Raw genomic sequence first — 27,564 nt, forward strand, 5'->3', positions numbered from 1 at the left:
TCCAGTCTGAACACATCCACACTCATAAATTCTGAAAAAGTCATAGCGCCACCTGTTGGTAATAGTAAGTTTAAGGCATTATATTTTCAGGTACAATGGCCCCAAACTTGGTGATATCATGCTGTAAATTGGTCAGTCGAGTCTTCACCTCTTGACAATCCCACACTGTGAACGGTGTGACATTTCATGCAACGCTGTTGCCGTAGCAACCAAATATCGCCATGAAAAACAAAGCCATTTCTGACAGGTTAGGAATACTCCAGTGCTCACAAAAATTACCACACACATCACCATTGACCCAAGGAACAACACTGTATGCATCTCGGCACTGCACATGCTATAGCGCCCCCTACAGTATTTTTAACAAACAGCCCCCCCAGCACGTTTCACCTACATCCATGAAATTTGGGAGGCTTATAGAGCACATCAGGACGCAGAAAAAAGCCTCTTGGAGCCATGCCCTAAATCCAACAGCAAGTTGGCCATCTTGGATTAATTGTGAGATTTTTGATGATTTTTCTCATTTTTCAGAGTTAATACCTCCTAGGGGATAATTCCAGGAGACCTGAAATTTTGTCAGTCCACACAGCAGGACTTGGTGATGAAAAATTAACAAAAGTTCAACCAGAAGCCAAATGGTGTGTCCATGGCGACCGTCAGAGTTTTGATGCTTGGCCATGAAACAACCGCTGCTGTATGACCAGAGCCGTCACTAGGTTTTAAGGAGAGGGGGCCTAAGCCCCAAGGAGATCCCCCAAGGAGATGCACAGGATGTGCATAACTATCCTCTGCATGCTCCAATGTGCCTCAGACTTTACATGTATAATCACACTCCAATCCTCATCACATCCATAGGCCAACATACACTCTCAGTCGCCGTGCCACCTGTTGGATGGACAGGAAATGCTTTATAAGTAGCCTGTACATGTTCCAATCGGCCTGAAACTTTACATGACTGATCAGAGTCCTACCCTCATCACATCCACTGTTTGAAATACACTCTCAGTCGCAGCGCCACCTGGTGGATGGAAAAGAAATGCTCTGTAACTGCTCTGAACATGCTCCAATCTGGCTGAAATTTTACATGTATGATCAGAGTGGTCCAGATGCGAATCAGAGGCCGAAATACACTCTCAGTCACAGCGCTACCTGGTGGACGTGTTTGGATTCGCCGACCAGCGTGGATGCGAGGACCCGTCCATCGCTGCTTGCAGCTTTAATTTTTGTTTATGTCCCACTGACACCTGGTCCGACCTATTTTCCCTGTGGGTGGATTGCCACATCCGTTGCAGTATCTTCTCAGTGGGGTCATATGCAGGCTTGACAGTGCGCACCTGGAATCCTCTTGCAGCCATATCTTTAGTTGCTTCTGTTGCTGAGTTGTAGATGCGGGTTTCCCCTTCATAGAAAACACGGAGCCTTGCAGGAAAAGGTGTTTGAAATCTTATTTTTTTCTCTTTCAACAACCTCTTTACTTCAGTGTATTCCTTTCTCTTTTTCATCACATCAGGTCAATCATGGTCCACATACACTCGCTGCCCCTCATAAATATAGCCTCTCTTCTCCCACGCTTTCTTGATTATTTCTTCTTTGCATTTGTGGCTAGATAGATTCACAATAATTGACCTCGGAGGCACATCTTTAGGGGGGTGAACTCCCAGCGCTCTATGGGCTCTCTCGACATTCAGCGCAAAAGTCGGCGGCAGCTCCAGCTTTTCTCTGAGAAGGGCCTCCACAAAAGATCAAAGTTCTAAGTCCTGTTCAACCTTCGGATTCAAAGGTCAATATCAGCATGTGGGATAGGTGGTATCAAAAAATCAGACATTATGTGAAATTACAGGAATTTCCCAAAATTTTGACACCAAGCACAACTTGCTTCTATAAACCCGTCTATGTTTAATGTTCAAACTAAATATATTTAGTTTTTGATATTTTTGATTTTTAGCGGTTCATATTTCATGCATTACATACCATAGCACTTTCATTTTATACAGATCCAATGGTTAGATAGTCAAATTATACCACATAAAATTTCTCTGTAACATGCAATTATAAATATAAAGTAAATATTTTCACATTTCTGAGGACTATAGGTCACTGTGAAATGATTCTGAAAATTTCAGATCTCTATCTTTTGTTATTCAGAAGTTATAGAAGTCTGAAAATAGTCGAAAATTTCAAGTCTTAATTTTGGCCGCAATTTTAGGGTACCTCCTACCTACTTCAAATGGCCATAACTTTGAAACTAATGACAATAAAGCATTCAAATTTTGGATTTTCCCATCATATATAATGTACTAAATGTATGTAAAAACTTAGCAAAATCTGAGAGGGTCAGGTGGAAAGTTTTCATACGTTGGTTGATTTCATACGGAATGACCCTTGAATTAAAATATTGAACTGCCATTGTACTTGTACCAAAAACTCATTAAGATGATTCCCATCCCTCGTTCTTTAGAGATGTCAATTGGCTCGTTCATTGTGCTATATTTGTTGAAAGAAATAAATGAAGTGTTTTTCAGGAGAAAGTCGATCCTTATTTCTTAAAATGAATGGTAAATATATGATCATTATGTAATTTCTGACATAGTATTCACAGTGTTCTTTAGTATTTGTACAAGAGACAGGGCTGAGAAGTGAAGGGATCTATCTTGTATCTTAGAAAGGATAACATAATATTGGAAAAATTCATTGCCAAAGTGTTCACATGGCTTTTACCTGAGAAATAAATTTGTAAGAACTTTAATTTTGTTAGAAAAGTTCATGCTGCTTGACACATACAGTACATTAAAACAAATCATAACATTTTCTCTGTATGGGGATTCTAATTTAGAGCTATCAGGGTCTTTCCCCAATGCCTATTGTAAAATGAAAATATCACACAATTCTGTAGATACGGTGAGTGGAATTTTGAAAAACCTGAACATTTACATGGATTGAGATCTAACTAAATGATGCTATTGAGTTGCATTATGGCATTGAAAGCTTGGAGCATTAGAACTTCTGGCATGTTTCTGGAGTTTGATCAAGTTGATTTATTAGTCATTTTGGGGTCAAGACATGCACAATGATATTATCTTGACTGATCCTCAAGTAAATATTTAGAAAGAACTACATTTTATCAGTCACTTAGTGTGCCACATCCTGTTTTTCCAGACTATCTGCCTCATCTATTGGCAAACACTATTTCTTTGGGATATTTTTTATTGGTATTCAAGCACACTGCTGTTATACAAGGGTATGTGAACAATTAAAAGTTCCTGTGATTATTAGAACAGTTTTGTTTTTGTTTTCTTGGAATATAATTGCATTTCTCCCTGTGACTCATGTTAGGCCAAGCGTCTGAAGAGACAGGAGCTTTTTGCCAGAGAGGACCTGACATGGCAGAAGATAGTCCATTTCTGCACTGAGGAACAAGACAAAGCCAAGCAGCAGGCTGCCGGTCAGGAACTGAAGAGTCTCCTTCTGGCTGCCAAAGAGATTGGTAAATAAGTTATAGACATCAAATCTATTGTCATGTGTTTCCATGTGTTTGTGTTTCACTGATGAAAACACTGTTAAGCTGCATGTCCACTAGATGCGTTTTTCCTGCATGTAAAAGTGGCCCATGTGACAATCGCCTACATGGTGGGCGGTCACAAGCGGGCCGCTACGTGGTCACATGACTGCGCTTTCAGCTTGAGCATCCAACAGATGTGGCAGACGCCCCAAATGCTTTCAGAAATATTTTTTGCTTCAGTGTTTTTGAAATGAAAGAGAAAGTTTGCATCTGAGCCGTCATGTTGGTCCGACGCATCTGCTGGAGCAGGCTTGAGTTCGTAGCCGCCCACTTGTGACCGTCCACTATGCAGGCGATTTTCAGATGTGCATCGTTTACATGCCGCAAAAACACATCTAGTGGACATGCAGCTTAACAGCAACTGCACAGTTTATTTCTCGTCTCAAAGGCCTTTGTATAAATCTGAAATGTACATTATTTTTCAATTTCGGGTATCCTTACCTTTTTTATAACCCCTGGCTGTTCACCACTTACCTTTGTACCATTTCTAGCCATTTATTGGACTTGAACTACTTGAATTTCATTTTTTAAAAAATTAAAAATTATGGCATTCTAAAACTTTTGACCAGTAGTGTATGCATTTATAAAAGACTGTCAGGAAGCTTATATAACTAGTATTCTTTCTATTGGAAATTTAGCCACAGCTTTTGACAGAGCACCAGTGAAATTTTAATGGGACAGTCTAATTTAGTAAATGTCTAGTTTAATTTGGCACGGGTTTTAAACATCAGCTTAGTGATGGGTGCAGTCAGGTCCAAGTTATTTTTTGCAGACACTTTCTCAAATGCACTAAAGTAATACAAATGAACTTACCTGTACAGTAGACTGCCGTCAACCCCTTGATGCTGGTCGTCGCAAATTCGTATCATACCTCTTTCATTCAGACTAGCTGAGATAACGTATGCATTCTCCCAATGCTGACTTGTGCATATTCGATACGTACCTCGGAACCTTTTGCAAGCACTGGTTTCTCATAGGACTGTTGAGAGTGGGACCTAATTATTACATATATATTCTTCTTCTTCTTCTACTACTATTTCTTCTTATTATTATTATATATCTATTCTATGTGTAATAAACAAATGAACAATCTCCACTAAATTTAACATCAGCTGGAAAGCAAAAACACAAATAATTTTTATATACAGTGCTCCCTTGTCTATCGTAGGGGTTACGTTCCAGATCCTCCCACGATAGAAGAAAATTACAATTAAATCAGCTGTACCAAAGACAGTAAAAATGCGGAACCAACATCTACGACACCAAGCAGGGCAATCAGCAAACAAAAAAACAATGAAATATCTGACCAAAAAATCAACAAAATAAGATCCAAGGCACAACATAAAGAAACACCAAAATAATGAACAAAATAAAGTAAATGCAAATGAACACAATGATACACAAATCCAACGCTACAATATTTGTTTTATTATTACTCCACCAAGCAATGCAGTGGAGTTGTGTGACGAGCAGTGTACGTGTCTCTGTAAATCTTTCTGTCCTGTGCAACAAAACGGATTTGGATGAAATTTTCAGAAATGACACAAGGACCAAGTGATGAGATTTTGGCAGTGATGCGGCTTGTCTGCGTCCACAGATTTGTTCAGGATTTCACAGTGCGAGATATAGCGGCCAGTACGGCGTCAATGTAACCATGACAACAAGTAAACGCTGCGTCAGATCCCTGCTGACGACTTCGACCCTGGAGAACTGTCCTCCCCTGGGCTTCCTGCCCACGGTCGGGAGCTGAGCAGGAAAGGTTAACATAAGGATTAAATAAAAGTCATTTAATGCCTAAAATTGATTCTCTGTCCAGTAGCACTTATGTGTGGTTGAATTTTCAGTTTTACTTAAACAGTTAAGTTTTAGCCTACTTTTGGAGACTTTCCATAAAGTTTATGAACGTGATGTCGTCGCGTGACAGCGCGGAGGAGAGAGAGAGGGGGGAAGATGGCAGATCCCGCACGGAGTGACTTGGTGTCAAAAAAGAACGCAACTTCTGCAGTTTGGGAGTATTTCGAGTTCCAGGCAACCAAGAAAGGAGAGCTGGTAAATACTGATGAAGCAATTTCTAAATTTTGCAATCAAAAGGTGATCGAGAGAGATGGAAACACCTCTAACCTAAGGACGCATCTCCAAATCAACCACCCACTCCCTGCTGCGAGTATTCAATTTCCGAATGTGAAGGCACAAGCCAGTAACAGTAATAGTCACGTTAATACCGTATACCGTATATATATATCACATAAAATGTGAAGGAAATTTGACGTTATCAAAATTTGGATACCGCCCAAGCCTATCTGGCAGTTATGTAGTGCATATAAAGCAGATATGTGTTCCACAGTGTAATTTTTCAATGCAACTTGACACAACAACAAAACCAGAGAAAAATGTCTGTATTGCAAAATTGCGCGGTATAGCGAAACAATCGTAAAACCAAACCCAACCTAAAAATCCGCAATACAGTGAGACTGCGAGAAGTGAACTGCGATATAGTGAGGGACCACTGTAATTGTAAATAAATTCAGGCATTTGTGTTTCCAAGTAATTGTAAGTGCTTGCTGTCATCAGTAGGACATGGTTACATGGTCTGAGGCAGGAGAATACACACTTCTCAGTCATTAGAAATGCTACTTTATAGCTTCAAATGGATGGCTGCATGAGGATTTTTGGCACAGACTGGATGTCCATACAATGGAGGAAGATTTAGAGCTATCATCTAATTTGAAAATGCTTACCAGCAACAAAAAATATGTGAATTGAAGTTGTAGAAGTATGTGTTTAGTAGCATGATGAACATGCTGTACTCTTTCCTCTGTGACTTCCAATTATACAGTGGGTACGGAAAGTATTCAGACCCCTTGAAAATTTTCACTCTGTGTCATTGCAGCCATTTGTCAAAAAAGTTCATTTTATTTCTCATTAATGTACACTCAGCACCCCATCTTGACAGAAGAAAACAGAAATGTAGAAATTTTTGCAAATTTATTAAAAAAGAAAAACTGAGTCATTCCATCTCATTTCAACAAATCTGAGGAAATTTTGTTGCATGACCTCCTCTGATCATCTCCAAACTTTTTTTTTAACTATCCCAACATAAGAATAGATTACTTGCAAAGTTTTAACATCATATGATTGCTATTTGCTAAGTTATAAAATATTTAAATCCCTATTTTTCCACTCGGAAATTGATATTTTAGGTAGAAAGGCTTGATTTAGGAAGATAATACTGGGAACTGACTGATGATATAGACTTACAAGTGATCTGAAGGGTTCAAACACCTTAACAATAGAGCAGGAAAAAAAAATTTGGAATGAATATACCCATTTCTCTGTGGTACAGGGCAATTTAAAAATTTGGCGAAAATGGCATTTTTCAAGAATTTAGGCATTTTTTTCACAAATTTTAATAAGTAACAAGGTTCATATGTTATAAAAATCTCAAAGTACCTTAAAAGTTCTCTCTAACCTAAAAATATCCAAGAGCTAGCTAGTCTCCTTAGACCTCAAAACGATGCCTATTTATGAAACAGACTGAAAAACACCATACATATATTGGCACAGAAACCAATGTGGGACATGGAGTAGAAACATGAAACTTTGTCTGTATAACAATAAACATCCGAATAATTGATATCTGAAGTATCAACATTGTTTCTTGAATCCTTCATGGCCAATTTAACCAAGAAATGCACTATGTTTTATAGGCGTTTTTTTAGGAATTCTAACTAATATATTGCAGTTAAAATGAGTTATATTGCCTTAGGTCCCATGTAAAACATGTAATTTGTCCCCAACTTATCACACCACTATTTCTGTCCTTTGAACTGCTTGAATTTCTCTGAAATCAGGCCATCATCTGCACCAGATATGTGGTACTGTCCACCACGGCGTGTTGAAGGAGCAGTGATTGGACAGAGGATGTGGGCTGTAGGCACCCACACTACGTCATCCTTTCTAGGCCATGTGAACTTCTTGCTGGGACCTTTTGGGTGCATGAATTTCACTTGCAAATCTTCAAATTCAGCTGATAAGTCAAATACGATACCGATCCACCAGCTGTTGTCATAGACACAAGCGACATATTGGCCAGGAAGAATAATGAGGGGCTGAGAATCAGGGCCTGGCTCCTGGAGAACTCTGTTTTTGTCAGGTTCTTGCTTGGACACAGAACAGATGAAGCCATCATCAGTTCCTGAAACTCTGCTCACTTTGAGTTGTGTCTCTGATTCTGGCACAAAGCAATGATTGTCCCTTATTCCTGTGACTGACCTCGCATTTGTAAACCTTGCTTCCAATTTCTCTCCATTGGAAAGGACTTCTTCTTTGTTCACATAGAAGAACTTTATGCCAGGTATGTGCTGTCTTGCCCATGTGAAGAGAGCTTCTGGTGTGAGGATGTGGCCTTCACGGGGACTCTGGAGACTTGCCCGAGCTGCTAGTCGTTTAACTGTGCCCCCTACCCCGTCACATGGTCCCTTTCCATGAGATGTTGCAAAAAAGTGCCACTCAGCTGTCGCTCCAAAATCTGCACTGTGATTACACAGGTTTGACATGTTTTTGAAGTTCTTGTATTGCGATGCCGCTCCATCAGAAAAGTAGATGAACTTCTTAACAGCTGGGTACTGTTCCATCAGGTAGGGCACAAGGACTGTTTGAAATGTGTGAACGGCCACAGTATCATGCTTGAGATAATCACTGACAATGCAATAACTTAGTGCCTTCAATTCTCCATTAAGTTTCACATAGGCTACAAAGGGATGAAGGGTTGCTTGGGAATTATCCCAATGGAAACCTTGGGCTGCATCTTGAATGATAAATGAGTAGTTTTCTGAAAAATCACCACACAAAACGACTGTGTCATCAGGTAAGTTTTCTTTGATACTGGACAAATGGGCACTCTGGGCTTTTGCTATAAAGTGATGCTTGGTCAGTTGGTCCACTTTTGTGACCAGGTTATTAATGAATGCAGCACAAGACTCCTCCTGTGTCACAAGTGTAGTACGGTCAGTGTGCACCCACTGCTTGTACCTGATTATGTCCTCATCATCTGTGTCTTCCTGCAACTGAGTCTGCAGGTACTCTCTCAGCCCAGCCTCTCCAGGACAGTGCTCACATCTGTGGAGCATGCACTCCTTGCTCTTCTCATCACACACCATTTTCTGGATGAGGGTGTGGTAGGTCACCTCTGGGCCTATACATGGAGTCATCAGCTTAACGTTCTGATGTATGGTGCACACACAAACAGAGTGGGTCCCCTTGGCCCCTACTGTGATGCACCATTTTGGTCGCAACTCACAAAACTTTGAGATGCCTATTTTCACCTCAAACTTCTCCTTGAAGGCCCTGTGCACTTCATTCAGGTTGCAGAGAATGAGCCGCTTCTGCATTTGTACTCTCTTACCATCTTTCTTCACAGAGACATAATCTTTCATTCCAGGACACATCCGACTTATATCGTCTGATTCGTAGAAGTCTACCACCTGCTGCTTGACCTCTGCTGTTATCCCATGGCCAGATTTTGCCTTTGGATATGCAAGAACACCATCAGATTTCCTTAAATCCCTGGATTTCCTCACCAAGTAGTTAGTAACTCCAAATTCTGAAGCAGTCTTTTCTATTGTCCAAGATGCTGGTGCTAGCGTTAGAATTTGTACCTGCTCCTGCTTGGGAGATATTCTGCACTTTTCCTTAAGGGCCTCTAGCAGCACCTGATAGTCTAGGCAGATGCAATCATGATGCTCATCTCCATCTTTTGTTGCCTTGGATGTGGTTGCTGTGCCACCTACTGCATCCAGCTGTTCTGAGAGCCTCTTCTGTGCTTTTGCTACCTTCTTCTGGGTGTAGATGTCAACTTGTGACTTGTTCAGCTTATTTACTTTCAGAGGTGAGCAGCCAATAGCAGTCAGGGTCTCGTTCAAAGGTGAGAATGCCACTGATCTTTCTTCAGGTACATACCAAGGGTCAGTCTGACTGTCTTCTGACATGCTGCTCTCTTCACAGGTTTCAATTTTCTTGTAGCATTGAGGACAGACCTTCATGCCAGGCCTCACATTCATATACCCTTTTGACTGTAAAGTTTTGGCTGCCTGTATGTCAAGAGAGCGGAGACTTTTCCTGACACTAGCCTTGTGACATCTGAAAGGGTCGCAACATGCTTTCTGTAAAAATTCATATTTGTTCAAATACAGTTTTTCATGATGCATGCATACTGAAGCATCTGCAGGTATTTCAGACCCACTTCGCATTAACAGAAGTTCTTGTTCATTGTCTGTGTAGGTACAAAATTTCCGCAGGCCCGTCTTCCTGCAGTAAGTTGTCTTATGGCATTCCTCTGAGGAGGCTGTCCTGAGAATGCAGTCTGGGAGTGATGCCATTTCTTCTTATTCAGTTACTGTATGAAAGAAAAAACAATGTCTATATAATAATTAACTTCAGATATGCCCTTTGTAACTTATACTACGATGCTGATGCTTCAGATTCATCTTTCATCTTTAGTTGGTCATGTAAATGGTTCCTAAAAACAAAAACGAGGATCAAAATATATAGTAAATTGATTCAGCAGTTGCTCATCTTTGGCACAAGAAACAAATATGAAAGTAAGTTCACACATACTTCACACATACTAGTTCCTCCAAAAAAATTTGAACCGCGTACCATGTATCCCACATGCACTTTTTAATGCCTAAAGTTAGGCTATTTTGGGTCTACACCTGAGTTCAACAGCCTATAAATCAATAAATAAGCTTTATTTTAATGTTTTAAAACTTTTACCTTATGCAACTTTCATTAGTAAAGAAGAAAATTCATTCTTTCAATGTCTTTTCACAAGAATAAGTCCTAAAATAGAGGCATGAAAAACCCAAAATAAAGTCGCCCATGAAATAATAAGGATATTTTGGGAAATTCCACAGTCCAGTATTTTTTTATTTTCATTCATTTCTATACTTTTCTCACCAGAAGGGTAAAAGTTTTGGAAGGGGAAAAAATTCTGACCATGTAAAAGGAGTATAAATTGCTTTTTTTAGTAGTTTAAAACCCTAAAATCATAGGCGAGGATTAAGTTTGGACTGACTATGGGTATTAGATTAGATCATTACTGCTTATACTGTATGTTTATAACCATAATACTTTGCATTTGTTCATAAAATTACCCAAATAAAGCCCAAAAAAATTTTTGGGAGGATCTGAGAAAGTGGTGCAACAAGCATTTGTTGAATTGACATGGAATGACTCAACTGACATATCACATGGTCATAAGTATTCAGACCCTGTGCTCAGTATTGAGTAGAAGCACCCTTTTCAGCTAGTACAGCCATGAGTCTTCTTGGGAATGATGCAATATGTTTTTCACACCTGGATTTGGTGATCCTCTGCCATTCTTCCTTGCAGATCCTCTCCAGTTCTGTCAGGTTGGATGTTGAATGTTGGTGGACAGCCATTTTGAGGTCTCTCCAGAGATGCTCAATTGGGTTTAGGTCAGGGCTCTGGCTGGGCCAGTCAAGAACGATCACAGAGTTGTTCTGAAGCCACTCCTTTGTTATTTTAGCTGTGTGCTTAGGGTCATTGTCCTGTTGAAAGATGAACCTTCGGCCCAGTCTGAGGTCCTGAGCACTCTGGAAGAGGTTTTCCTCCAGGATATCTCTGTACTTTGCCGCATTCATCCTTCCTTCAATTGCAACCAGTCGTCCTGTCCCTGCAGCTGAAAAACACCCCCGCAACATGATGCTCCCACCACCATGTTTCACTGTAGGGATTGTATTGGGCAGGTGAGGAGCAGTACCTGGTTTTCTCCACACATACCGCTTAGAATTAACACAAAAAAGTTCAATCTTGGTCTCATCAGACCAGAGAATCTTATTTCTCATAGTCTGGGAGTCCTTCATGTGTTTTTTGGCAAACTCTATGCGGGCTTTCATGTGTCTTGCACTGAGGAGAGGCTTCCGTCGGGCCACTGTGCCATAAAGCCCTGACTGGTGGAGGGCTGCAGTGATAGTTGACTTTGTGGAACTTTCTCCTATCTCCCGAGTGCATCTCTGGAGTTCAGCCACAGTGATCTTTGGGTTCTTCTTTACCTCTCTCACCAAGGCTCTTCTCCCACGGTTGCTCAGTTTGGCTGGACGGCCAGGTCTAGGAAGAGTTGTGGTCGTCCCAAACTTCTTCCATTTGAGGATTATGGAGGCCACTGTGCTCTTAGGAACCTTGAGTGCTGCAGAAATTCTTTTGTCACCTTGGCCAGATCTGTGCCTTGCCACAATTCTCTCTCTGAGCTCCTTGGGCAGTTCCTTCGACCTCATGATTCTCATTTGCTCTGACATGCACTGTGAGCTACAGTGCCTTGTGAAAGTATTCGGCCCCCTTGAACTTTTCAACCTTTCGCCACATTTCAGGCTTCAAACATAAATATATAAAATTGTAATTTTTTGTCAAGAATCAACAACAATTGGGACACAATCGTGAAGTGGAATGAAATTTATTGGATATTTTAAACTTTTTAACAAAAAAAACCCTGAACAGTGGGGTGTGCAATATTATTCGGCCCCTTTACTTTCAGTGCAGCAAACTCACTCCAGAAGTTCAGTGAGGATCTCTGAATGATCCAATGTTGTCCTAAATGACTGATGATGATAAATAGAATCCACCTGTGTGTAATCAAGTCTCTGTATAAATGCACCTGCTCTTTGATAGTCTCAGGGTTCTGTTTAAAGTGCAGAGAGCATCATGAAGACCAAGGAACACACCAGCCAGGTCCGAGATACTGTTGTGGAGAAGTTTAAAGCCGGATTTGGATACAAAAAGATTTCCCAAGCTTCAAACATCTCAAGGAGCACTGTGCAAGCAATCATATTGAAATGGAAGGAGTATCGGACCACTGCAAATCTACCAAGACCCGGCCGTCCCTCTAAACTTTCACCTCCAACAAGGAGACGACTGATCAGAGATGCAGCCAAGAGGCCCATGATCACTCTGGATGAACTGCAGAGATCTACAGCTGAGGTGGGAGAGTCTGTCCATAGGACAACAATCAGTCGTACACTGCACAAATCTGGCCTTTATGGAAAAGTGGCAAGAAGAAAGCCATTTCTCAAAGATATCCATAAAAAGTCTTGTTTGAAGTTTGCCACAAGCCACCTGGGAGACACACCAAACATATGGAAGAAGGTGCTCTGGTCAGATAAAACCAAAATCGAACTTTTTGGCCACAATGCAAAACGATACGTTTGGCATAAAAGCAACACAGCTCATCACCCTGAACACACCATCCCCACTGTCAAACATGGTGGTGGCAGCCTCATGGTTTGGGCCTGCTTTTCTTCAGCAGGGACAGGGAAGATGGTTAAAATTGATGGGAAGATGAATGGAGCCAAATACAGGACCATTCTGGAAGAAAACCTGTTGGAGTCTGCAAAACACCTGAGAGTGGGACGGAGATTTATCTTCCAACAGGACAATGATCCAAAACATAAAGCCAAATCTACAATGGAATGGTTCATAAATAAACGTATCCAGGTGTTAGAATGGCCAAGTCAAAGTCCAGACCTGAATCCAATTGAGAATCTGTGGGCAGAGCTGAAGACTGCTGTTCACAAACGCTCTCCATCCAACCTCACTGAGCTCGAGCTGTTTTGCAAGGAAGAATGGGCAAGAATTTCAGTCTCTGGATGTGCAAAACTGATAGAGACATACCCCAAGCGACTTGCAGCTGTAATTGCAGCAAAAGGTGGCGCTACAACGTATTAATGCAAGGGGGCCGAATAATATTGCACGCCCCACTTTTCAGGTTTTTATTTGTTAAAAAAGTTTAACCCTTTAAGCTTCAGTGTACCGCCGGCGATACACCTACTAATTTGCATAGGAATTTCAAGAATGTCCGACGGGTGCAAACGCGATTATACAAACACTATACACCGATGGAAAGCTTAGATTCTCATGAATCCGCCGGTATAAACCACTTTCAGATGCGATTACCACAGCGGGTGAGAAAAACACATTTGTCCGACAAAAACAAATATTCATCCATCCGTTCTCTATACACGGCTTCAAAGCACACAGCGCGACTCACATTTCCGGGTTTATTATTACACACAAAAAAAAAGATTCCACAAAAAACGGCCATAATCCAACCTTTTACATCAGATGACACAAGCCAGTAAACTATTTTGTCCAAAACATGTCCTGAAGTCGGTATAAAATCCCCGAATCGGTCGTTTTCAAGGAAATGCACCTCCCGATGCGCGTCCAATATTCCCCGTATTTTTCGTAATTTTTTTTATTTAAAAATAGAATATTAGCGATTTTTTGTACTGAAAACGGCTGGAATTGACTGAAGCTTAAAGGGTTAAAATATCCAATAAATTTCGTTCCACTTCACGATTGTGTCCCACTTGTTGTTGATTCTTGACAAAAAATTAAAATTTTATATCTTCATGTTTGAAGCCTGAAATGTGGCGAAAGGTTGAAAAGTTCAAGGGGCCCGAATACTTTCACAAGGCACTGTATAAGGTCTTATATAGACAGGTGTATGCCTTTCCTAATCAAGTCCAATCAGTTTAATTAAACACAGCTGGACTCCAATAAAGAAGCAGAGCCATCTCGAGGAGGATCAGAAGAAATGGAGAGCATGAGAGTTAAATATGAATGTCGCTGCAAAGGGTCTGAATACTTATGACCATGTGATATTTCAGTTTTTCTTGTTTAATAAATTTGCAAAAAAATTCTACATTTCTGTTTTTTTTCTGTCAAGATGGGGTGCTGAGTGTACAGTAATGAGAAATAAAATGAACTTTTTTGATTTTGGCAAATGGCTGCAATGACACAGAGAGTGAAAAATTTCAAGGGGTCTGAATACTTTCCGTACCCACTGTAGCTAAACTTCATGCGTCAATTCTTGTCAAAGCCTGTGATGATTTGCATTTAGTTATTTTTTTACTTTTCATTGATGGGTTAAGACAAACGGTATTTGTTGTGATGGTGCTCTCCACTTCTTTATACTTTATACCAGGCTCAACCTGTGACTGGTGGATGCACAGAAAAATTCGCTCTTTAGCATACTTTTGAGACGATGAAACCAACCATTCTGTTTGGTTACGTACAAGAAGTCTGATGCCTTTAGACCATTTTAATTGGTTTAAATCCTTTTCATCTGTTTTCACTTTCCTCTCCCTCTCCAACCATCTTCACTCTGTTCTTCCTCTGTTCCTCTGACATTTTTTCCTCTAATTGGACAATTGCACTGTATCCTTTCTTGTTAAGTGCTGATCTGTTTAAGCATGAATTGTTTGGATTTTTATTTAAATGAGGTACAGGAGCCTTAAACAGGGAGCTCATGGTGTAGCCTTTACTGCTCAGAGCTGCTATTTCTTTTCTGGGACTATATATAGTGCACAGCTCAGATTTAATGGTCATATAAAACAGCACTGCTATCTCGGTACCACTAATGATAATAGAAAAGGTGAAGGTGACTGTTGCAGCAATCCTAATAATCATCATCATTAAAATGATGACTGGTTCATCAATTTTAATTGTCCTTTCCGTGGAAGTTTCTCATAGTCAGGGTGAGACTTTACCATTAGGCAAGTTGGACAACTAGCCGGAACCAACAACTCAGAGTATCCAGCCAACAACAGGTTTTTTTACATCTCTGTCCTTGCTGTTTTGTTACTTCTTTCAAATTCTCAGTGAATTGTAGTTGAATGTAGTCCATTAAATGAGTTTTGAACATGAGCCCTCAATGTAAGTTAACATCACTGACAGAGACATATTTGACTGAATGTATTTAAAAGTGGTAATGCAGTAGGTCAAGCAGCTAAATAAACCTCTGTACAATAAATGTTTTTGGCTGGTGGAGCATACTGTTTTATTGACTGGAGATACCGACTATAGTATATGATTCTTAGGCTGCACACAGGTCATTGAATAAGACTGCTTTAAACAGTAATCCATTCAGTTGTTCATTAGTCCTTTCAAATGATTGCTTAGTTGTTTGTTGATGGTATACTAAATCTTGTCATCGTTCATTCCTCATTTCTATAACTGATTACAGCATTTGACTACCGGTAAATGTATTTAGTGACTTTTCACAGCAAGGTATGTGAACTGAGTACTTCCTCCACCACTGCTTGAGACCATAATTTTTAGGACAGTTGAAGATGAGAGAAAGACATGAATGAGACATGAGACTACATAAATGACATTTTCTAGAGTCCACACATTATTAATTTTTCCTTCACTGTGCCACTGAAATCCTCACATAATAATTTAATTGTGTTGTGTTTCTTTTAACAGTGGGTACTGAACATGCTCAGGAAGCTATTGAAAGTGCAGCTGTCTTTCTGTTCGAGACATTCCGCAACAAAGACCATGTGGGCACAGAGGAGACCTGGGTCATTAAACAGATGTTTGGCCCCTTTCCATTATCAGCAGCTGAAGCCTCCCATGCCTGTGTGGCACGGCTGGTGGCTCCACTTGATAGTTCCCAAATTGAAGACTTTATCCAGACCCACAGCTCCCGTCACAACCCCCAGCGAGACTCTGGTTTTGGACGCAACATTACGTTTTCATATGATTGCTACACACTGGACCCACTGGAGGACCTGACCTGCTCTGGTGTCTATGATGAGAGTGTGAGTCTAGACTTTATCAGTTTCCTCAACAGCCAACAGAGTGGGAAAAAGGTAAACCGTGAGGAAGATGTGCCCAGCTCAGAGAGATCACTGAGCTCTGGGGATGGATCAATCCTTCAAACAGAAGTGGAGAGATATCTGGATAGGGGGAACATGATTTCATCCAACCCAGAGGAGCTGTGCACTTCCCTATTTGAGATGCTGGCCTCACACAGGAGTGATGATGAGCTGCAGAATGAGGTATGTGCAAAAAGAAATGCAGCCTAATATACAGACTAGTTACAAATTAAAGGAAAAACAATCATGAAGTATCTTTGTAAGGTGCTTGTCCACCATGTGCTGCCAGAATGGTTTTAATGCATCATGGCACTGATCCTCTAAGTCTCTGGAACTCTGCTGGCATGATTGAGCACCATTCTTCCAGTAGATAACCCTCACTTTATCCTTTGGTGAGATGATTTGGGTGAAATTGAAAGTGTTTCAGTGAGTTTTCCACAAAGAAATGTACCCCAAATAGCTGAGTTAGACCTGAAAATTTGAGTTGCAAAGAGTACAGGCCTGGTTCTTTTCTAACCTCCACAGCTGGTGTGACGTGAGTGTGAATATCCATGGTTGTATTTAAATGTCAAGCGAATTTAAGCAAACTTTTGAAAGGTAAGAAAAAAGAAAATCAAATGGGAATGAGGTTTGTTTTCTTTAACTGTTTGGGAACAAATATATTGGGCAATGTAGTGTTATGAGAAGGTGGTGTTGTAAACTGTAATATCCCTGGCTGTTATGTACAGAGCAGAAGAGGTCATATACAAATCATTTGGTTGCCAAGTGCTAAAAACACCAAACTCAAAAATGAAGAAACAAACACATCTTTGGCCGTCTACAAAAGAAAAGTAGATGGATGTATTCAAGAATTGTTATTATTTGGACAAAATGGAATTATTCTTTTATTTCAGCTGGTATTGCCCATGTTTTAAGCATGTTTTTTTGTGATAGGGAAAGATGATTGAAGAAGTCTCAACAGATTACAGTGTTTCCCCTGGGTTGAAATGGCTGCGAGTTGGTGGGTTGTGCCGGAGGCGCGAAGCAACTAGGGGGTCCGGGGGCATGTCCCCCCGGAAAAATTTTGAAAATCAAGATGCAAAATGGGGCATTCTGGCACAATTTGGAGCACATTTTGTTGTATTTGTAGCCATTTCCAAAACTAAATTAAATAAAATTTGCATGTTTCTTTTCTAAAAATTAGTGATAGGGAGAAAATATGACAAATATAAACCCATTTGTCCTTGCGATCAAAACATGTCAACTCGTCCAGTCTATTATATTCTGGTCAGATTTCCACAAGCCATTCCAAAATGCCACATCAGTTCTTATTACAAATTTGAAAAAGATGACAAAGGACTTGAATCTGGAATCAAGTGGTGACTTTTACTTTTTTTCTGAAAACAACTACGTTAGGTACCAAATTCCCACTTCATTTTTATTTATAATAAAAAGCTTATGTCATGACCTTCATTTTACTTAAAAATATGAAAGAAAACTTCAACTCTGGGTTAACAACTGGTTTTCTGAAGGAGTTAGTTCTGTTTTCAAAACTGTTACCTTTTTGAACACAGAATTTGTTTTGCCATTGAATGATATAATTTCGGGCACTCTATAAATCATTTTATCAAAAGAAACTGGGAACTTTATATTCAGTTGAAATAATTTTTCTCGTTCGTGAGATCGGGTTTTGTCATGCCTAAATGTTTTAACGGTAGTAGGCATGGGCCGGTTACCGGTTTTAAGGTATACCACGGTATGAAAAAGTCACGGTTTCTAAACCACTAAAATTTTCCGTCTTACCGTTCCTGCGGTATGAGCGTTTTTTTTTTTAATGTGACGTCTCATCAGGGAGAAAGTAGAGGTCCCTCACGCTGTGTGAAGCTGCAGCCTAAAGCGCCCCTCCCCCCGCTCACCTGCGTTTGTTGTGAGTGACAAGCAGGCACCTCTGCAGGCTATGTGATGGCTGAAGGAGGCGAGTCCCCGGAACTTTATCCGCCGTCCAAGCGGACTAAGTCGGCTGTTTGGGAATACTTCGGCTACCGTAAAAAGCCAGACGGCCACGGCTTGGGGGAAGAAGGTCGCCCGACGTGCAAAACGTGCTTGAGGACAGTGGCAGCCCGAGGAGGCAATACATCGAATATGATAGCGCATCTACGGGAGCACCACCCATCGCTGTATGCTAAATTAAAGGTAAAGTTAATGCTGTCTTGAAATGAACGAGCGTATTAGCGTCTGACATTAGTGAAATGAGCTTGTTACCGAGGCAGATATGGTAACTACCATATCTTATCTTTTCTTCATCTCTATCTTTTAGTAACTTTTTTATATTTTAACTGAGGCAGATATGGTAACTAGCTTGCTAAGGATTTATCTTAGCATGCTAGTTACCATATCTGCCTTAGTTAAAAAAAAGTTATCCACAACTTTTTTCTTTCATCAATCTTTATTGCTAAGATGGATAACAACAGCTAGTTTACTCTCTAACATTTTAGAGCTGCAATCATAATACTGTGAAATTTTTGCCTAAGGTTATCATCATACCGTCAGAATCTCATACCGGCCCATGCCTAAACGGGAGCCATTTTTGCAGTCACTGTCAATTCGTATTGCCGCGGACAACAAAACAGTAAGCAAACTCAGTAAAGGAAGCGAGATCGATGCCTACACTGCGTTGCTCACTTTATTTTGATGACATGCGATAGTTTTGATACTTAATTTGACATATGTCTGTGATACACACCTGCTTTTAGCCCCAAAAAACGAAACGATGGAGCGCTGCCGCTTCTTGTCCGCCATGCTCGTTGTTCGCCAATCGGAACGACCGACATTTGAAACACGAACTCGCGGGATGTCATAGGAGAACTGAGTGTTACCGACCAACGGGGATGTGCCTTGCTGTCTTCACCCACGGCGAGAAAAGGCTGTCATTCTGACTTGTTGATTTCAGCGGCGAATATACCGGACTTATGTGTCAATGCTCTCTAATATTTAGCATTACTTTTTTTTTTGGTGTGGACCAGTGAGGCGGCAATGTCGGCAAAATTGTAATGAGGCGGTGGGGATAGGAGGGGAAACACTGGATTATCAGTCAGGCCAGCTAAATTTTCGATATGTAAGAACTTATTTTAAAAAGGTGGTTCAATGTCCCATTAGTCGCTTGGGTTCTAGGTGACCAGAGCGGAATTTAAGTCTTCCATAGTGCCCCGGACGAGGTAGTCGTCAATAAAGCTCTCAAAGTCCTCCACTTTTAGCACTACTTCTACGATCTTGAGCAGGCTACTTAGGTTGTTTTTTCAAATATAAATGAGTCGAGAAAATGGCGACCGTATTTTCTGCACCATAAGGCACTTCGGATTGTAAGGCGCAATCTCGATTATAGGGTTTATTTCTGTACTGAAGCCATATATAAGGTGTGCCTTGTTATTGGGCGCATGCTAAAACAAGGAAACAGAAGCAAAACAGTGAGTATGGTAGAACTTGATTCTACTACGCATTTAAAAATGCACTCACATTTTTTGATCAATCTTTTGTCACAAATCCATCAAAGTCCTCATCTTCTGTATCTGAATTGAACAGCTGGGCAATTTCAACATCAAACATGCCAGGTTCTCTCTCGTCATTGTCGGAGTCAGTCTCGTTGCCGAGTGGCTGTTCAGCAATGATGTTGGCTTTCGTGAAAGCTCGGATAATAGTCAGTACTGTACGTAGCTTTAGGTAATGTTCTGTAATAGGCTTATTGCTGCCAGCGTGTGTAGTGTATGTATTACGTCCCTATGTTGGTGGGAAATGGTCCGACAGTCAGATTTTGGAACTCAGTGCACACATAAGACGCACCGGGTTAAGGGCGAGCTTTTCCTTCAAATATGATAGATTTGGGTGAAAAAGTCAAATTTTTAAAAAGATGATTATCATATACCTAAACATGTATTCTTTCTCCTGATGATTTTTTAAAATTTGATTGCTTATATAATGAGTCATCATTAATCATAAACTTTAAGTGCCGATTTCTCAAAACTTGATTTTCGGACACACATAAACTGCCCCTTAATTTATCTTCTTACGCTTTTGGCAAAAAAAATTCCCCCACTTTCGTGCTGTAAATGTGGGTACTGTTTTGCCAGGTCTCTGGCTGAAATATTCGTAGGTAAATGTGATCTTTGCGCATTCGCCATTCTTGTTTTTCATCTCTGAGCGCCATGCTCCGCATCAGTTTGTGCTTCTAGTGTGTGTGAATGCGCAAACTGATGCCATCAGGCTGGGCGTCACATAAAAACTCACTCTCAACTCCATTTATATTGGTTATAGTTTTCTCATTTTATGCGGGAATTGTGAACTCAAGCGGGACCCGCATATTTCTCTTTTTTTCGTGAAAATGTGAGATTCTTGTGGGAATCATGCGCTGTTTTGTGGGGATTATGCGGCCTTTAGGTAAATAATTGACCCCCGCATAATCAGCGGCATTTCGGTGATTAATGCGGGAATTCATGTGATTGCATAATCGCGTTTTTCTGGAGGGTCTAAATATTGCATGAGATTTTGCTTGGGGCAAATACAAGATGTAATTTCGGGTTCCATAATTCAACAGTATTTAATTTCAATCCAGTTGTTCAAAATGAAAAAAAAATGGTTTCACAGTAAAGTTGGTGTTTAAAGGTCTCTAAAAATGTACAGGTTGCATACCTTATCTTAAAAAGTGTGTGCAATATGAAACTTTCAACACTGGTCATTTTTAGTACTCGGCCGGATGAAGCTCCTCCTTAAAAGGCGCACCATTGATTTTTGAGAAAATTAAAGGCTTTTAAGTGCGCCTTATAGTGCGGAAAATACGGTAGTTCTAATCTGGCAGCTGGGGGCCGCCATGTTGAATTTCGTCACTCTCACAGAATCTCTCGATCTCACAGCATCTCGTCTCCGAGGCAGAATTTTCTGCACAAATGCAGTGCACAAATTCTGACATCTTTTGATACTTTTAACCAAATCAGAGCACACAGAATGCCCCTAAATACCTTTATTCATCCTATTTCTTTGTTCAGCAGTAAAATCATCTCTAAATTATAGTATGCCTGTTCCACTGGCTGTCATACCTGCCCAAGCCATAACAGAAGAACTGCCATGTTTGACACACCTCCTTTGATATCTTTCTAATAGGTATTTGTTTTTTTTCAAGCCTTCACTTTCATATTCACTTCTGGTAATCCTCATATTCACACATATTCACTTAAATGTAGTTTCTACTATTACATGTCCAACTTTAATAAATTGCAGAAGCATAGAGCCTTAGGGACATCATATCCAAATGCTTGACTGTATATGTAAAATTTGTATGTGTGAGAGGACACTGTGAAAGTCAGCATCTTGTTAAAATGTTTTCATGCTTGAGAAAACGATGGAGGAACAAAGACATTTTGACAAAGGCATGTTTTTTTTGGGGGCTTTTTTAGTATGGTGATTAAGAACAACCACTGGTAAAGTCTTGTTTGCATCTGCATTCACTCATACAAAATGACACTCCAATATAATAAAAAGTACTGCTTGGATATAGAGATGCAGAGCCAAGGGTGTCTTAATCATTTTCTTCTGCATTTTTATGTGTTTTTTAAATCTATTATCTATTTTTTTCTGTCTTTCTTATACTTCGAGGCTCTTATGTTGTCCATGTAGCTGCACAACAGTATCTCAACAGTACACCACCCTGCCCGCTACCACCCCCTCTCCCACCAACCCCCTTCTCTCCCCCTCTCCCTACTTTCTATTAATACACCACAGAGGTGGATTGTACAACTTCTTCTGGTTACAGTTTGTTCCACTGTTCCTCACGTAGTTGACATTTGGAAGAGAACTCTCCCACTGACATCTTTAGATGTGTGTGCATGCACATGTGTGTGTGTGACGTAAAAAGTGAAAGTGCACCTGCAGGCTCTCTATGATTTTACCTCTGTGTGACTCCAAAGTCAACAGTAAAGTTTAAAGGCTCTGCCATTAAAGCTAACAATAGAGAGGACTTGCTTATTTTTTTTCTCATTGGTGACCCTGGATTGCTGACATTTTGTGGTAGTTGCTCAGTCCAGGAGTGGAGTGGGAAGTCATTTGGTTACATGTGGTAATTGTCTGTGAGGACATCACAGGCTCATAAGTAAAACTAATATTTTTTTATCTATATTAGACAGATATAACCCACATGACACAAAATACAATTTTTAGAAGATGATTTATTGAAGATTCATTTAAAACCTGTTTCATCTTACCCCGGAATTCCACATAAAGCGATCGCGCCGTGCAACGGAACGAAGCGCCGCTGTCTTGCTCCGAAAGTCAAAGCGCACAGCGGCGCGCCGTCCGGATGCTCCTCCGGATGCTCCTCAGAGAGGCTCTCGTGTGAACAGCGATATCACGTGATAAAAACACATGATATAAACAGAAAATAAATAAACCACACCTCATTTCGCTTCTACAAATTGCTCTGTGATTTATAGTACTTCTAGCATGGTTGAGTACATGATTTATGTTTTGATCTCAAATGAGTGCTTTTCTTTATCCAATAGTTAATTTTGTATGGTTTATTCTATATAAAAACGGTAATTTCTCTTCGCCCATGGCGTCATGTTGTATCTGGGACCCTGTTAACCTGATGCTCGTGCCTCTGGAGGTGTAAAAACAACATATAGGAAAAAATTTACGTCCGAGAGGTCGTGCATTGTGTTTTATTTTGAAAGTTCCGGTTTAACTTCCTGTCTGGTGCTTTCTCAACGACAGTGAATTTACGAGGTTTTGAAGCGGTAGTGCAGAAAATAGACCTGAAGCGAATCTCCAGTGCCGTGGCGCGCGCCGGCGCTTCAGAGACGCGGCGCTGGCGCTCCGCAGCGTGTGCAGTGGAAATTGTCTGATAGAAAAGAATGGGTTCTAAGTGCTGTGCAGTACGATTCAAGAGCGCGGCGCTGTGTGGCGCGCCAGTTTCGCGTTATGTGGGATTTAGGGGTTAGTGAAACAGTAATTGCCTCTCTAAACCAAATTGGTTTGGTCACCCTTGGCAGCAACAACTGCAGTTAATCATTTGCGATACCTTGTGATCAATGTTTGACATTGTCATGGAAGAGTTTAGGTCTACTCTTCTTTGTAGAATAGTTGTAATTCAGCCACATTACATGGTTTTCAAACATTAACTGCACTTTTTTGGTCTTGCCGCAGCATCTTAATTTATTGATTGAAGTCCAGACCTTGACTCGGCCACTCCAAAAACTTAATTTTCTTTTTGGGCCATTCAGACTGGGCTACCGTCCTGTTCACTGATGAATGTCGGGTCACCTTGCACTAGGGCTGGGCAATTTGGTCTAAAAAAAAAAATCTCAGATTTTTTAAAGAAAAATTCGAGTTTCTATTCGATTTTCGATTTTTTTCTTTCAATGCACTTAAAAATTACTGCAGACATCAGATATACTGTCAAAAGTAACTTTATTGCTGTAATTGTCCTCAGAATAAAAAAAAATGCATGTAAACAATTTAATGAACAAGTTAATGACGCAAGTTAATGAGGCTCTGTAATTCAACAATTTCCCCAGGAACTGAGAGCATCTTTTAATCCGTGGGCAATTATTTCACCGGTGTGGTAATCGGGGAAATATGCTGTCTGGAGGCAGATGCTGTGCATGGTCCAGCTGTCGTTGCGCTGTGAGACTCATGTACGGCTGCATTGTCCGGCCACCTCCTCCAGCTCGTTGCGGATCTTTTGCCGAGTGGTATTGTACAGGTGAGGCAGCGCCACATCGGCGAAATACTTGCGACTGGGTACAACATACCTTGCATCTAACACTTTCAACAGCTGCAGTCAATTCCAGCCATTTTCAGTACAAAAAATTGCTAATATTCTATTTGTATATAAAAAAATATGACGAGAAATACAGGGAATATTCGACGCGCATCGCGAGGTGCATTTCCTTGAAAACGACCGATTCGTGGATTATATACCGACTTCAGGACATGTTTTGGACAAAATATGTTACTGGCTTGTGTCGTCTGGATGTAGAAGGTTGGATTATGGCCGTTTTTTGTGGAATATTTTCATTTGTGTGTAATAATGAACCCGGAAATGCGAGTCGCGCTGTGTGCGTTGAAGCCGTGTATAGAGAACAGATGGATGGATATTCGTTGTTTGTCGGACAAATGTGTTTATATTACCCGCTGTTGTAATCACATCTGAAAGTGGTTTATACCGGCGGATTCATAAGAATCTAAGCTTTCCATTGGCGTATAGTGTTTGTATAATCGCGTTTGGAGCCTTCGGACATTCTTGAAATTCCTATGCAAATTAGTAAGTGTACCGCCGGCGGTACACTTAAGTATTAAACATACTTTGCAGCGAGGCTTTGTCTGTTGTTCGTCTGAAGCATCAAAACCGAACCAGTTCCAAATGATTGAGTTAGCTGTGCCTTTCTTTTGAATGAATTCTCTGTTACATGCTGCCGCTGCCACGGGGAAGGGGACTGTGTGACACCGCGCTACGGAAGCCCACGAGGAATGGGCGGATGGAAAACGAAAGATGCCGGAAAACTGCGGGGGAAAAACTCGAGTTTGCAAAATAAAAATCTTTTTTAGCAACAAATTCGATAAAACGATTAAATCGATTTTTTGCCCAGCCCTACCTTGCACAGAAATTATGATTGACAGCGTTGCTGGAGAAGGCAAGGTGAGTGACACGCCGAGGTCAACATGGTCCCCAGGGTTCTGTGAATCGCTCTTAGTGTATTCACTAGTGGAATATAATAACCCGTAACTTGGAGCATCCCATAACTTGAATCTGTAGAATCAGTTAGGGTAGACTGTAGTATTCATACCATTGTGGATTTAAAATGCTGTGGTATCATAGTCTCTTCTATTGGTGTCTTTACATGCACCCTTCAGTTACTGCCGCTAATCTGTAATTGGGATTCATCAGTAAACATGATTTTGTCTATGATCAGCTGTGAAATGCTATGTCTTAGTCCACATCAAGTGTTTGGTTTTCTCTCTAGAGAAATGGTTTAGAAAGACTACTCATCCTATAAGACTGTGACTAGATAGCATAGAACTTTTAATGAGTAGAGTCTTGTTTTCTTTATTTAGTAAATTTAGTATGTTTGAAAAGTTGCTTTTTTATCTGTTAGTGAGCAAAGTTTGATGCATTTGTCTTCTGATGGTGTGTTCACTTTTGGTCTGCTTTTATTGCAACTGGTCCTGCTTCCACAAGCTTTATAAAGTACCATGCTTTACCCCCTTTGAAACCAACAATGGCTGCAGGTTGAGTGGGTAGACTAAATTCACCGGTCATCTGAATACTGCTTCAATGGAAGGATACAACTCAAGGTTTTGTTCTAAGAAACAGGGTCAGTGACACAACGGGCTCACGGCTTCTCCGGTATATCAGCAGGAACTGTGATATCAACGTAACGACTGCTCCGGAGAACGCGGAAATCAGTATTAAATACACCAAACGTTTAGCCGCGGTAACAAAGCAAGTTCCACCTGGTCGCTGTCACAGCAGCCATATCATCTGCCTTACTACGATTCTGACAGCCGACAGCACAACAAGAAGGCATATTTAGCGTAATATGTGCTTGCAATATCACGCCTTGGCCAGGTAAACAGGCTTTGTTTTGAACCGGGTCTGCGCGCACAACTGCCTAATTAAGTATGCATATGTCATGTGAAAGGGTTCTATACCACCAACAACACCTCTCCTCCTACCACCACCCTCCACCCCCTCTGGACTCCACATACAGTCTCCTTGTCACCCCCCACCACCACCACCATCACCCACTCTCCTGTCATTGTCCTCAACCCCCAGCCTCTCCATAACAGCTGATCAGGTGAGAAGTGAGCTAAAAAAGATCAAGACCAGGAAAGCCACAGGTCCTGATGGAATACGCTCCAGACTCCTCAGAGACTGTGCAGACCAGCTCTGTCAGGTGCTGCTGTGCGTCTTTAACCTGAGCTTGAGTCTGGAGAGGGTTCCTGTGTTGTGGAAGACTTCTTGCCTAGTTCCTGTCTCAAAAAACAGGAACCCCAGGGAGCCAAACCATTTCAGACCTGTGGCCCATGGAGACCATGGAGAGGCTCATCCTCAGGAACCTACGCCCCCAGGTGAGCCCTAATCTGGGCCCACTGCAGTTCGCTTACCAACCGAATATTGGTGTGGATGACGCAGTCGTCTACCTGCCGCACAGATTGCTGACTCACCTGGAGGACACCGGCAGCACTGTGAGGGTCATGTTCTTTGACTTCTCCAGTGCTTTCAACACAATCCAGCCTTCCCTGCTCAGGGTGAAGCTTGAGGGAGTGGGAGTAGACTGTCACCTGGCTGCTTGGATCAACGACTATCTCACCAACAGACCACAGTACGTGAGGCTTCAGGGCTGTGTGTCTGATGTAGTAGTTAGCAGCATGGGGGCCCCACAGGGGACAGTGCTCTCTCCCTTTCTCTTCATCCTGTACACATCGGACTTCCACTACAACTCTGGGAGCTGTCACCTCCAGAAATTCTCGGATGATACAACCATTGTTGGGTGTGTGTCTGATGGGGACGAGATGGAGTACAGGACGTTTGTCTCTGACTTTGTCGACTGGTGTGAGCGACACCATCTGCAGCTCAACGCCAGTAAGACGAAGGAGATGGCTATTGACTTCTGCAGGAGGAGCACACATCAGACTGCACCGGTGAACATCCAGGGTATGGACATTGAGATCGTGGACTCATAGAAATACCTGGGTGTTCACCTCAACAACAAACTGGACTGGTCACACAACACAGAGGTCCTGTACATAAGGGCCAGAGTCGTCTCCACCTGCTGAGGAGACTGAGGTCCTTAGGAGTGTGCAGGACTCTGCTCCAGACATTCTATGACTCTGTGGTAGTGTCTGCTGTTTTCTATGCAGTGGTCTGCTGGGGAGCAGGGAGCACTGAAAGGGACAGAAAGAGACTGAACAGACTGGTCAGGAGGGCCGGTTCTGTGCTGGACTTTTCCTTGGACTCCATAGAGGAGGTGGGTGAGAGGAGGATGTTGGCAAAGCTCACATCCATCATGGACAATCCCTCTCACCCACTGCATGACACTGTGAAGTCTCTAAGTAGCATTTTCAGCAGCAGACTGAGACACCCAATCTGCAAGAAGGAGCGCTATCGCAAGTCGTTCACCCCAGCTGCTATAAGACTTTATTTATCCAACTTTCTTTATTAATTTTCAGCATGATATACATCTTGACAGTTGTAAAATTATATTCAAAGAGAATTACATGCCTTTATGACATCAACTCCCCCCCACCCTTGAACTAACCCATATTCCGGTTCAGATTTGGGGTACAATTGCAGAGAAC

At 41.3% G+C, this 27,564-nt stretch overlaps 1 protein-coding gene across 1 annotated transcript in view; it reads left to right on the forward strand.

The window, feature by feature from the left end:
• Nucleotides 1–27,564, forward strand: part of ascc3 (activating signal cointegrator 1 complex subunit 3) — a 424,683-nt gene that overhangs the window by 28,707 nt on the left and 368,412 nt on the right. The window contains 2 exon segments of the mRNA XM_051957275.1: nt 3,334–3,484; nt 15,845–16,422. Coding sequence (XP_051813235.1) covers nt 3,334–3,484; nt 15,845–16,422 — 729 coding nt within the window.

This window comes from Acanthochromis polyacanthus, chromosome 12 (genome assembly GCF_021347895.1).
Source record: "Acanthochromis polyacanthus isolate Apoly-LR-REF ecotype Palm Island chromosome 12, KAUST_Apoly_ChrSc, whole genome shotgun sequence".
Taxonomy (NCBI): Eukaryota; Metazoa; Chordata; class Actinopteri; family Pomacentridae; genus Acanthochromis; species Acanthochromis polyacanthus.